The following is a 14,091-nucleotide window of genomic DNA, read 5'->3' on the forward strand; positions in this document are numbered from 1 at the left end:
TTATCTCATGTTCCAGTATTTTTGATTACTTGAAAAATGGGTGGGTTCAAACAAAAGGTTCCATTTTTTTTCTCAAATCCAAATATCTTCAGTGTATAGCAAAAACAAAAGAAATGGCCTTGCTGTTCCAATACTTTTGAAGGGGACTGTGTGTCTAAATCAATACAGGGGTTTCATTTAACAAGAAGTTTTACATTTGTGCACATAAGAACTGCCAGTATGCATTGGAAATTGGCATTTATAACACATGCATAAGCACAGCTGTACACATTGGGCATTGATTAATCCCACACATTCTAGATTGCACTGCTCCTGCATGGCCACATGCATTTGCTTTAAAAAACTCCTCCAAATTGCCAATCACGTGTACTTTCTATTGCCCCAAGTACGTTTAGAAAACCTCTGATGGTGTGAAAATACCTCATTATTAGTGTAGTCTTTTCTGTTGCCGTATTTGTAAATGTAATGTTCTGTAGCATGAGAAATATGAATATAAGTAAGACGTCATTGTTCAGCTCCTGGTTGGGAAATGCCAGACCTGTGTCCAATTTCTCATTGAAATGTGTCTGTGGCTAAAAACCCTACAATAGAGATCAACTAAACTTGCACTAGGCAAATGAAATCGACTGATGAGCCACACTTCACTCTCAGCAAAGAGGTTCCTGCTTCTTAAAAACACATTCCTCTCTGTGCAAAGCTGTATGTGCCAAATCTTTGAGCAATTCATCATCCCAGCCAATCTTTAGATGTGTGTTTTATAGGATATTACTTTATATTTCATCTGTGTTACCTGTTTGCACCTTGTTGTGAGCAATCAGTAATTATGCTGTCAGTTATGCTGATACAATTGACAATAAGCAAGATGGGAGCTCTTTGTAATGAGTACATAACTATACAACTGTTCTGACGCACAAGAAGGACTTGATCAATCACATTCCACGTGAACAAATGTTCATGTGCAAAAGTTTATGCACCAAACTATGTGTAAGCAAGGTTGATGAATGAGACTCGTGTTTTTTCTAGTTCCGCTGTGTTGTTGTAATCATATAGTGTTTTAACATTTCCTTAGGAAGGTGACTGAAAGTCATTTGTAATCATTTCATGTACTCAGTCAGACAGACCACAGACATTAAATGAGGCCAAAATATGTGTACAGGATCAAAGGGATAAATTATGATTTACTCTTTAAAATACATTCTGCACACCTTCTTTTTCCTGTTGTTTTACTGAGATGTTATTTGTCTAAACCCTTGAAATACTACTTTTATTTAGAGGTAAACATAAAATACATTATCCAGGTGACTCTGTGCTATATAAAGGATTTTCTGATCCTTTCATAAATTCCATGATAACTTGAATACTAAATATAGTGTAGATTTCCTCATTTAGTGCTCCTAAATAAGTATGAGTTTAGGAGTAAACACATGACACATTTCACACATTTCTTGAGGGAGAATGTAATCTTTTCTATACGATTCATTATTGTCCACATGACTAATTGTCTAAAGATATATACTATTTGCCAAATACAGCAAAACCCTTAGTGTGGAGTGATGGATGTTTTTTGGGAGCCAATTTCTGTGGATTACTGTGTGATTTAATATCTGTGTGGTTGTAGATGTGACTGCCATTATATTTGTGGTGGCCAGCAGCAGCTACAATATGGTCATCCGAGAAGACAATCAAACCAACCGTCTCCAGGAGGCATTGAACCTGTTCAAGAACATATGGAACAATAGGTAGGGCATATTGTTGTTTTTATTAATCTTCGTTTATGAAACTCTGTTTCCAGTTTGGTAATACTATGTGGTTGTATCTTATTTCCTTTGCATTGACTAATCCTAAGTTTTTTACACCACCCCCCCACCCTACCATCTCCAGATGGCTTCGAACCATTTCTGTTATTCTTTTCCTAAATAAGCAAGACCTACTAGCCGAGAAGGTTCTGGCGGGAAAATCGAAAATAGAGGAGTATTTCCCGGAGTTTTCACGCTACACAACACCAGATGATGGTCAGTAAGAACCACACACTACATTTGCCTGTCTCTCATTCCTTCTCTTTTTTTTCTCCTCATCCATAAATGCAAATATAAAACACCCAAAATGCATTGTGCATTTCCTGCTAAACATTTTTTGTTTCTAGCTACACCTGAACTGGGGGAAGACCCACGAGTTACAAGAGCAAAATATTTCATCCGGGATGAGTTCCTGGTGAGTGGATTCAGCTGCTCTGATACAGCTATGCATGAACACACTGCTACTCCACTATGCGCACACACACACAAACACACACACACACAGATCTTATTTTTATATGTTTTCCCTCAGTTGGTCACCATGCTTTTGATCACCGAGAACTTGCTTTTGAAGATGATTTTTTTAAATTTTTTTTTTTATATTGACTAATGCTAATATATTGCTCTATGTGGAGGTTCAAGGATTCTATGAATATCTCATTTGGAAACACTCCCAGCCCAACACATTCCCCTAGGTAAACTGGTATATTAACAAGGCAGATGAAGTAAGACTTCAAGGTGTGTATAATATATATATACATACATATATATATATATATATATATATATATATATATATATATATATATATAAAATTTAGTGTATAATGGCCTCAGACCCTGTGCATGCATGTTTCTCATTTTACCCTATGACAGCACAGGTTTTGGCACCAAATATGGATTTATATTTTTGGTAATGTAATCTATTACCTATGGTGTAAAAGATATTATTTCATATCCTATATCATTTACTTATATAGGAAGTGGGGAGAGTCAGAATAAGGGTTAATTTATACCGGTCAACATGCTACTGATAACCTTTTAACAAATAAAGTACAGTTGAGGCCAAACATTTACATGTACCTGGGCTAAAGACATTCAAACTCAATTTTTCAAGTCCAAACATTTCATGTTACCATACATTTCCTGTGTTAAGTCAGTTAGGGTATTTGCTGTATTTCCATAAGGTCATTTCAAAATAGTAGCTAAGAGACAGACTTTTTCGACTTTTCGAGTAGCTAAGAGACAGACTTTTTTTTTTTAGACTTCAGCTTTTGTTTACTATATAAGATTTTCGGTGGGTCAGAAGTTTTCATACACTGTGATAGTATTTGGTGGCATTGCCTTTTACTTGTTTGAACTTGAATCAAATGCTTGGGGGGAGCCTTCCACAAGCTTCTCACAATACGTTGCCCAATTTTTGCCCATGGTGTAAGTCAGTCAGGCCTTCTTGCTCAGACACAGTTTTTCAGTTCAATCCACAAACTTATGGGACTTATGGGTCACTCCAATACTTTCACTTTGTTGTCTTTAAGGCATTTTGTTACTTTGGAGGTATGCTTGAGATCATTGTCCTCCTGGAAGACGCAGTTGCAACCAAGTTTTAACTTTTTGGCTAATGTCCCAACTGTGAAGCATGCTGCCACCCCCATGCTTCACAGTTGGGATGGTGTTCTTCATATTAAAAACTCCATACATAGTACTGATCAATATGGGCAAACAGTAACATTTTTGTCCAGAGAACACACCTCCAAAAGGCTAATCACCTGCAAAGTTTAGTCTGGCTTTTATGCTGGTCTTAGAATGGGAGCTTCTTCCTAGCATGACAGCCTTTCAGGCCATGCCGATGTAGGACTCTCTTAATGTTGGATGTGCATACTTTGGGACCTGATGCCTCCAGCTGCTTTACCAGTTCCTTTTGGTTTTGTTTTGGGGTGAAGTTGAACCTTTTGGACCAATGGCTGTTCATCTCTAGGAGTTAAAAAAAGTAGTGCCTCTTTACTGAACAAGTGTCTGTTTGGTCCCAAGATATTTATATTTGCATACAGTTGTTTGTACTGATGCTAGTGGTACCTTCAGTTGTTTGGAAATTGCTCGAAAGTCCACAATTGTTTTTGAGGTCTTGGTTAAATTTCTTGGATTTTACCATGGTATCAAGGGCAGGAATGCACTGTCTCTAATGATGGGCCCTTTTACAGTCATGTGTGCTCCCATTAACTCCTATTTGTGATTAATTGGTCAATCAGAAACTTCTAAAAGTCATTTTCTGGAATTTTTCAGACTGTTTAAAGAGACAGTCAGCCTGGTGTATGTAAACTGTTGATCCACAGGAATTCTGATATAGTCTTTTATTAATTGTTTTAAAATTACCTCTAATTGACCTGCCAGAGGAAATGTATGGTAACATGAAATATGTGGAGTTATGAAAAACTGAGATTGAATATCTTTAGCCTAGGTGTATATAAACTTTTGGCGTCAACTATAGTTCGTAACTAAACGAGATAAGCGTATATGCATGAAATAACATGACATCCTTAAGTAATGTTAGTATACAATTATGAACAATTTCAGGTTTCTTGTGTGTTTAAACAAGCATGATGTGTTAGCTTCCTCCCAAACTTTGAGGTTTTTGTCCCAAGCATGTGTGTAAATACTACCAATACTTGAGCTTATGTTGCACATTAGACGATGTGAAGAAAGTGAACACAGACATTCCAACGTCAGTGCTCAGTGTTTTAATAGATCGCAGACATTATCCACAAGGAACCAACAATAGGTGAGCTGCAGACAGTAGTTAATAACCTCTAGCATATGATACAGAATCGGGTATGCTTCATCAATAAAGATAGCCAGTAAATGCCCACATACAAAGAAAGAGTATTTTGACTGACATACCACAGACCAATTCCTGTATCCTGTTGGCAAACACTGACACTATATGGCCAAAAGTTTGTGGACATCTGACCATCCCACCCATTTGTGGGCCTTCCCTAAATTGTTGCAACAAAGTTGGAAGCACACAATTGTAACAATTGTCTAGAATGTATGCTGTAGCATTAAGATTTCCCTTTTAGTGGAACTAAGAGGCCCAAACTTGTTCCAACATGACAGTGCCCCTGTGCACAAAGCGAGGTCAGTGAAGATATGGTCTGACACAGTTGGAGAGGAAGAACACGAGTGGCCTGCACAGAGCCCTAACCTCAACCTCACAGATGAACTGGAATGCCGACTGCCCCCAGGCCTTCTCGCCCAACATCAGTGTCAGACCTCACTAATGCTCTTGTGGAAGAATGGGCAAATCCGTACAGACATGCTCCAAAATTTAGTGGAAAGCCCTTCCAGAAGTGTGGAGGTTATAATAATAGTAATGTGGGAGCTAGATCTGGAATAGGATGTTCAAAAAGCACATATGGGTTTGATGGGCAAATGTCCACATACTTTTGGCCATACAGTATATTTTGCTCTGAAAAGCTTATTGTTTCACTGTGTTTGAAAGTTTGGGGTTTTTTTTCACACTGAAAATCACTTGCATGGAAGTGCATAGAGCAAGTCAGATTGCAACCTTCAACATTCTGAAGTTTGTGGCCAAAAAAGTGTACAAAAGATATCAGACACTCCGTGTCTCGTGGGTGGAGTGTCTTGAGGCTGAAACTCCTGCTAGATTCTGTGCTGTCTGGTTCCTCATGAGGCTATAGAATTAAGCCCATGATATTCTACCGAAAATCTGTAAAGCTGTCCTCAGTAAAATAAATACTACATATCCTCACCTGATATAGATTTTAGGCACCATATGGAGTTATGAAATAACTGAAGTTTGGGTGAAAGACCATGCATGAAGCCTCACCTTCTTCCTATTTTATTTCTTATAAATTCCCATGTCTCATTCTACACTGGTGACAAAGTTTCCGCTCCTCCCCGTCTTCTCCCTACCATTGTCCCTACAACTACCCAAGTCTTTGTTTGGGGGGTGTCTCGTGCAAAGCTGAAGACAAAACCAGAAGTTATCAGTGTTCTCCCCGCTTTTTACAGTTCCACAATCATCCTTAATGTCATTTAGTTGAGGGTGTGATGTGCACTCACAAAGTTTTTTTTTTTTTCTTCAACCTATTTATTAAAATCAACCTATTTCTGGCATAACATAAGGTAGCTACCATAGAGCGGTATTATATACACTGTAAAGTCCATGATCTGCATTCGTATTTTGAAGCTGACAGGCCCTTATATGTTATTACAGCTCAGTTCCTCACATTACAATGGGGTTTCCATCTTCTCCTGTTTCTTAAAATAACATGGCACAGCTGCTGCAGTAGCCATTTTCACATTGCATCCAATCTGCCTACTTTTTATGGTGAAGTTTAGGTAACTTTGAAATAAATGTTTTAATATGTAGATCTCCAGTAGTAAATATGATTTGACTGCTAATCAGTCAGTCAAATGAATGAATGAGAGCATGAATGAAATATGTTTTCACAGGTTTTGACAACTATTTCATGTAGCCATTAATTATGGATAAATGTCTCTGTGTATATCTAATCTCAAACTGAATCTGTTCATCAGAGGATCAGTACAGCAAGTGGGGACGGTCGCCACTACTGCTATCCACACTTCACTTGTGCTGTGGACACAGAAAACATCCGCCGGGTGTTCAATGACTGCCGTGACATCATCCAGCGCATGCATCTCCGGCAATATGAGCTCTTGTGATTGCCACAGCACCGCTGGAACCCAGTCTAGAACTTTCTACAGGCTTCCTGTCCTACTCATGCCCCAAAAATGCAACCATGAAACTTACTATTTATGAGTTTCCAGGACACACAGCAACATATGAGACACACAAACACAGGCTTTCTCCATCCTGAGATCGCTGAGGGGCAAGGAGAATACTGTATCGGTAATGAACAAGGGTGACTGTGCAATCCAGAAAAAGACAATATAGCCAATGACCACCAATGTTAAAAGAGAAAGCGTGTGAATACATACACATATGCTGAGAGAGAAAGGAAAAAATAAATGTTTGACCGGGACTGCCGAATATCTGCACACTTGTCGAGGCTCTGCTCAGGATGAGGAAGATATTTATATGGCATTCACAAAGACACACGTGTACAATTCTGCTCCACTCCCTCTGTCCTATGTATGTTAAACATTAGCCATGTGTTTCTAATGATGTACTTACCACACACATGCACACCACTATTGTGAAACTCCACTCTTTGCCTGAGTGAGCCTGTTGTCTCCCCTCTTCTCTCAAAATGGACTAACCCATGGAGAAGAGAAAATGATGGACTGATGCAAAGACATGGTGAAAGAATGTAGACCTTTATGGTTTGCTTGAAAGGATAAAAAGGGGGTAGAATTATGGAGTATTTTCAGCCCCGGGTTGCTGTGCTAGCAGAGCGGAGAATGACTCAAACACAAGACCCATCACATGATTCTTTTCTCCAAATGCAACAAGGAGAAATAGTGAGAACATACAATGCATAGATTCATGCAGAACAGCCAATTACAGTGCAAAAAAATTTATATGTGCGTGCACACACACAGATATATATCTGTGTATTCCTGTAACAGCACGTCAGCTCTTCTGTTTCATGGTTTCATCTGTTGAGTGTTATGCACTCTGTGTGCAAATAATGCCTTTATTCACAGTTTTAACCTTCCATTTTCCAAGATACCATAACTATACATTCTCTCCCACTCACTCTATCAGTCTGTCTGTCTGTATCTTCTCCCTTTCACTCCTCCTGCTCCCTGCTGCAGTCATCTTGTACACTGACGTGGGGACTGAGAGTTAAAAAAAATATATATATCATGACATGGAAAAGGGGTACAAAATTCAAGCAACTCGTCGCTCCTATTTTTACTCTCTCTCTTCCCCCTTAATCCCTTCGGCTTGGCTTTTTGTCTTTATTTCTCTGCTGGATCATTATTCTTGTACAGACTGTAAAATGTAATATTTTGTACAACTTTATTGAAGAAAAAAAGTAATTGTAGAAGCTCCCTGTGCCTTGATCATGATTGTACGTGTAAAATGAGCTAAGATATAAGTAAGGTAATGTTACATTGCGCTGTTCAGCTCCACCCTACCTCCTTCATTCCCCTCTCACTGTTCCACATGTGACATGAAAACTCTTCAGTCTCTTCACACTCTTGCTTAATATTGGCCATTTTTGTACCGATCTGCAACCAAATTTCTTCAAATGTCTTTAATTTCTTCTCAAACTGGATTGTAGTTAATAGAAGAAAAACGGCAAAACTGGTCTTAGGTCAAAAGCAGAGGAATCCATTTGGTGGCGCTCATCAGAGGAGTGTGGGGAGCTGCTGTCTGTCACTGTCAACTTTTGATGCATTTCCTTTCATCTTTTGTTTCTTTTATATGTTTTGCCCAGACCTTTATATATATTTTAGGATTCAAAAAAGAACCGACTGATGCTATGTAGTACAATATGAAATATGCAGTGTGTATGTATGTATGTATATATACATATATATATACGTGTGTGTGTATATATATATATATATATATATATATATATATATATATATATATATATATATATATATACACATGCATACAGACATACAGTAAAACCCCCATATACGCTTTTTCAGTTATTGCGGTTTCACTTAACTGCGGTCTGAAAAAATTAAATAGAATATTCCAGAAATACAGTATACTCTCATAATCTCTCATTTTACTCTTATACTGTCATAATTTAAATTGCGTGCCATTCTGCATAACGTGATATGAATCTCATGCGGTCCAACATCCCTTTGTCCAGTGTATCCACGCTGGGGGCTCAGGGGGGCTTGGAACCTATCCCCTGCGGATATGGGGGTCTTACTATATATATATATATATATATATATATATATTATAATGTATTAGTCAGTGTTAAATAATATTACTTTATTTTAAATTGAACTTGGATGTTGACAAATTTATTGCTGTTTTAGATGTCTACCAGCTCTGTAGTAACTCTGTAGGAGTTGAAATTAAATAATGAATATGAACTCACATTGAAGACTTTCAGATTTGAGGGTATTTACACTCAAATTGGGTAAACTCTGTAAGAATAATAGCACTTTTTATTGGTCCCCTTCTTAAGGGACCAGTAGTAATTGGGCAATTGGCTCAGCTGTTCAATGGCCAGGTGTATGTTATTCCCTCATTATTTTAGAAGTAAGCAGATGTCTAGAGCTGATATCAAGTTTGGCATTTGCATTTGGAATGGGTTGCTGTTAACTCTCAATATGAAGTCCAAAGAGCTGTCACTGCCAATAAAACAAGCCATGATTAGACTGAAAAATCAAAAACAAACTCATGAGAGGATAGCAAAAAACATTAGGTATGGCCAAATCAACTATTTGGTACATTCTTAAAAAGAAAGAAAGAACGCACTCATGAGCTCAGGAACACCAAAAGCCCAGAAAGACCACAGAAAACAACTGTGGTGAATGACAGAAGAATTCTTTCCCTGGTGAAGAAAAACCTCCTTCACAACAGATGGCCAGATCAGAACATTCTATGGACAGACGAGACAAAGATCAACTTGTACCAGAATGTTGAGAAGAGTATGGAGAAGGAAAGGAGCTGCTCATGATCCGAAGCATACCACCTCTTCTTATGGCATGGGCATGTATGGCTGTCAAAGGACCTGGTTTGTTTGTATTTACTGATGATCTGACTGTTGACAAAAGAAGCAGTATTAATATTGAAGTGTGTAGGGCTATATTATTTGCTCGGATTCATTCAAATACATCAAATACTTCAGTCCACTACTCATTTGATGGCACTTCACACTGCAGATGGACAATGACCCAAAGCATACTTCAGAAGCAGCCCAAGACTTTTTTACGGCAAAGGAATAGAATGTTCTGCAATGACCAAGTCAATCGCCTAAGCTGGATCTAATTGAGCATGCATTTCACTTGCTGAAGATCAAATGCCCAAGAACAAGCAGAAGCTGAAAATAGATACAGTAAAGGCCTGGTAGAGCATCACTAGGGAGTAAACCCATTGTCTGGTGACGTCTATGAGTTCTAGGCTTCAGCCAGTTAAAGGATTTGCAACTAAGTATTAAAAGTGACTATTTTTTTTATAGTTTGTCCAATTACATTTTGTCCCTTAAAATGTCAGGGAGACCACATATAAAAAGTGCTGTAATTCCTTCGTTCACCCGATTTGGATGTATACACCCTCAAACTAAAGCTGAAAGTCATTCATGAGCAGTATTTAATTTCGACTCCAGTATACTGTGGTAGACAGCTAAAATAACAATAAAATTGTCAATGTCCAAATATGTATGGATCTAATAGGTATATGCATACACTATATGCTCAAAAGTATGTGGACATCTGACCATCACACCTATGAGCATTGATGTTGAGATGCCACTCATCTCCCACCAACCCCCACCACCACCCCAACAAACACACACTCGCACACACCCCGTGCAGCTACAAACCCTACAAGCTTCTGGGAAGGTTTTTTTACAACATTTTGGAGTGTGTCTGTGGGAATTTGTGCACATTCAGTCATTTGTGAGCTCAAGTCATACTGATGTTGGACAAGAAGGCCTGGCTCACAGTTGATGTTCCAATTCGTGTGTGGGGTTGAAGTCAGGGCTCTGTGCGGGCAGCTGACGTTCTGCCACATAAACTCGTCAAATCATATCTTTATGGACCTTGTTTTGTGCATGGGGCATAGTCATGCTAGAACAGGAAAGGGCCTTCCTCAAACTTTGCCACAAATTTGGAAGCCTACAATTGTCAAAAAATGTGTTTGTATGCTGTAGTATTAATATTGCCCTTCACTGGAACTAAGGGGCCTAACTCAAACCCTGAAAAACCGCCCCAAATCATCATCCCTCCTCCACCAAACATTACTATTGGCACCATGCATTCCAGTAGGTAGCGTTCTCCTGGCATTCTCCAAACCCAGATTTCACTCCACAGAACATCTTTCCACTGCTTGAGAGTCCAGTGGTGGCGTGCTTTACACCACTTCAGCCGATGCTTGACATTGCGCATAGTGATCTTAGGCTTGTGTGCAGCTGCTTGGCCATAGAAGAGTAGTGAGTGATGCAACAGAGAATAAGCACTACGCACTTCTGCACTCGGCGGCCCCGCTCTTTGAGTTTATGTGATCTACTGCTTAGTGGATGAGATGATGTTGCTCCTAGATGCCTCCATTTCACAATATTAGCACTTATAATTGATCTAGCAGGGCAGAAGTGTAAAGGTGGCATCCTATGACTGTGCCATGTTTAAAGTCATTGACCTCTTCAGTACAACCCGTACTACAACTGTTATATCTCTGCATGGCTATATGCTTGATTTTATGCACATGTTAGCAATGGGAGTGGCTGAAACACCTGAACTCAATAATTAGGTGTCCACATACTTTTGACCATATTGTGTGTGTGTATTGTTTTGTGTTTTTGTCACCAATAGACTACAGTTTTGAAGGTCGGGAATTGGGCATAACTGTTTTTATAGCTTTAACTCTAAGGAGATAAAAAAATCCAAATGCAAAATCTTTCTCATTTTTCTGACAAACCAAATCACTTTGCTAAAAAAGAGTGAAAAGACAAAAAAGAGGGAGAAATAGTAAGTGCTATTTAAGTGTTAAACTTGTTCAGAGAACTCAGATTTGGTTAAATGTCCTTCCGTCTGACAAGAGCTGCTTTAGAAAACACAACACTGAACTAACCCAACTTCCTGTCCTGCTAGCCATCACACAGGAGCAGGGGCCAGCCTCTTGGTGCTCTATTGGTCCACCTTGTAACACCAGCGTTGTATTTATTCTTTTTATTTATTTGTCATTTTATACTTTGTTTTATTTTTGCAAAGCAACATTTTTTGAGTAAAAAAAAAAAAATCAACCCTCTTGAGAAATACTGACCAGTCTGAGACGGTCATGTCTTCTCCAAGATGTTAAACTATGACTTTGTCTTTTTTTTTTTTTTTTTCCCCTCTTGCTTTTGTTTCCTGGTCCAAACTCGCTGCAGCAATAAGTGAGTGAGATTTTGAGTATCAAAATGCCCTCCTGCCTGACTCTTTCTATGATACGTGGTTTCAGTGTACATGTTGCTTTTCCTTCCATGTCTCACACTTACTGTACATTTTGTACAAAGGTTCAAATTATAGCCGTAAAAAAAAAAAGTGTGTAACTGTCTGAGTTACAGACACATACATACATGCACTTTTGTGTGCACATGCACGCCCCCCACCCCACCCCCACCCCCCCCAAAAAAAAAATCAAAACCATAACTTCTCTGACTTTGTTTTGGTTGGTGGTTCTTACAGATTCACTAAATTACTTTTTACTTACTGAATTTGGTTTTCCTAAGAACTGTAACTAGGTCAAAGAACTGTAACTGGGTTAAATTATATTTGCTGATTTAACCACTGATTTAAATTGGATCACCACATATCATCCATATTATTACCAATATATTTCTGTACATGGATATACACAACTTGGTTATTTCTGTGTGTTTCTGCGGACAAATTGCTTTTCATACCTTATGGAGCTTATTTGTTCCTCCATGTCACATTATTCTTGTTGAAATAATATCTAAATGTATCATATTGTCTCCTTAATCAGAAATGCTATGGAATCTAAACATAAAAAAACGTGTGTCCACCTTAAATTATCCACCTTAAAAAAAACTGATGAATGATTTACTTCACAGTGTTTCACCATTCTGGTTTAATTATTTTACCAAAAAGGTAGGTACGTAGATAACAAATTACACACCAATATAAACAACAATGTACTCAACAAAAACCTGGTTACATTTATTCACAATGTTAATCAATTATGCATACATGAAGATGTGGATTTGCTGCACTTTTGGTAGCAATGGGCATTTGTAGGTCTGTTTCGGCACTGTCGAAATTTTATTTGAAATTGCTTTCCTTGTGAATCCTAGGGGAAGTAATTAACTGCATATGGGCTGAAATCTGGTGTTATTTCCATAAGTATTCAAATCAGAATTACCTTTCAGAGATAAAGGGGGTAAATATCATGAACATTAAATATTATAATGCCAATATGAGAGTATGGGTCTATTTGGAAGCACTTGCATGTTAGCAGCAATACTTATATATTCCTTCTTGACTAGTACCAACAATATTGTTTTTGTTTCTAAAAGAAAAAGTAATTATTCTATTTCAAGTTGCAAATAAGTTCTCAAAGCAATGATTGTTTACCACTAAATATTTTTCTTAGTCATTTTAAACTGCACTGACCTCAACCCAACTGCAACGTGTATACATCAAGTTAATAGCTTTAGCAGAACACTACTATAGTGATGTTGCCCAGGCCATCTCTTTTCATTTTTAATTTTCTGACTGAACCCATTCAGTAGTGTTCAGAATAGCTTGGATTTGAGGACTGAACACTTAATAACATGGGAATTGCCTGTATCTATACAGTCAGGTCCATAAGTATTTGGACAGTGATACGATTTTTCGTTATTTTGCTTCTGTACACCACAAGCAATTAAGATGTGATTGAAATGTAGACTTTCAGCTTTAATTCAAGGGGTTTAGCAAAAATAGTGCAATAACCATTTAGGAGTTACAGCCATTTTTCCAGCGTCCCTCCATTTTCACAGGCTCAAAAGTAATTGGACAAACTAACAATCATAAATATTAGGATTATTTTCAATACTTGGATGCAAATCCTTATGACCCAAAACCAGTGACCCACTTCCACTGGTAGCCATACATGCCCATGCCGTAACACTTCCTCCACATGCCCATGCCGTAACACTTCCGCCACATGTTTAACAGATGATGTGGTATGTGATGTGCTTTGGATCATGAGCCCTTCCTTTCCTTTTCCATACTCTTCTCTTCCCATCATTCTGGTACAAGTTAATCTTGCATCAGAACTGGTCAGGATTTTTTAAGAGGTTTTTTAGCAAAGTCTAACCTGGGGTTTCTGTTCTTGAGTGTTACCAGTGGATTGCATCTTGAGGTAAACCATCTGTATTTAAATTCATGAAGACGTCTCTTGATTGTAGACTTTGACAATGATAAGCCTACCTCCTCCAGAGTGTTCTTAACTTGGCTAGATGTTGTGAAGAGGTTTTTCTTTCAAGGAAAGAATTCTGCTATCATCCACTTTAGTTGTCTTCCGTGGTCTTCCAGGCCTTTTGGTGTTGCTGAGCTCTCCAGTGCATTCCTTCTTTTTAGGAATGTACCAAATTGTTGCTTTGGCCACTCCTAAAGTTTCTGCTATCTCTCTGAAAGGACTGTTTTGTTTTTTCAGTCTAATGATG

The 14,091-nt window shown here is 38.2% G+C and overlaps 1 protein-coding gene across 1 annotated transcript in view; it reads left to right on the top strand.

The window, feature by feature from the left end:
• Positions 1 to 7,795, top strand: part of gnas (GNAS complex locus) — a 64,406-nt gene extending 56,611 nt beyond the window's left edge. The window contains exons 9-12 of the mRNA XM_026945572.3: positions 1,619 to 1,739; positions 1,882 to 2,012; positions 2,144 to 2,211; positions 6,353 to 7,795. Coding sequence (XP_026801373.1) covers positions 1,619 to 1,739; positions 1,882 to 2,012; positions 2,144 to 2,211; positions 6,353 to 6,499 — 467 coding nt within the window. The 3' untranslated portion in view covers positions 6,500 to 7,795. The remainder of the gene's footprint in view (positions 1 to 1,618; positions 1,740 to 1,881; positions 2,013 to 2,143; positions 2,212 to 6,352) is intronic.
• Positions 7,796 to 14,091: the final 6,296 nt, after the last annotated feature.

Source organism: Pangasianodon hypophthalmus, chromosome 2, assembly GCF_027358585.1.
Source record: "Pangasianodon hypophthalmus isolate fPanHyp1 chromosome 2, fPanHyp1.pri, whole genome shotgun sequence".
In the NCBI taxonomy this organism is placed as follows: Eukaryota; Metazoa; Chordata; class Actinopteri; order Siluriformes; family Pangasiidae; genus Pangasianodon; species Pangasianodon hypophthalmus.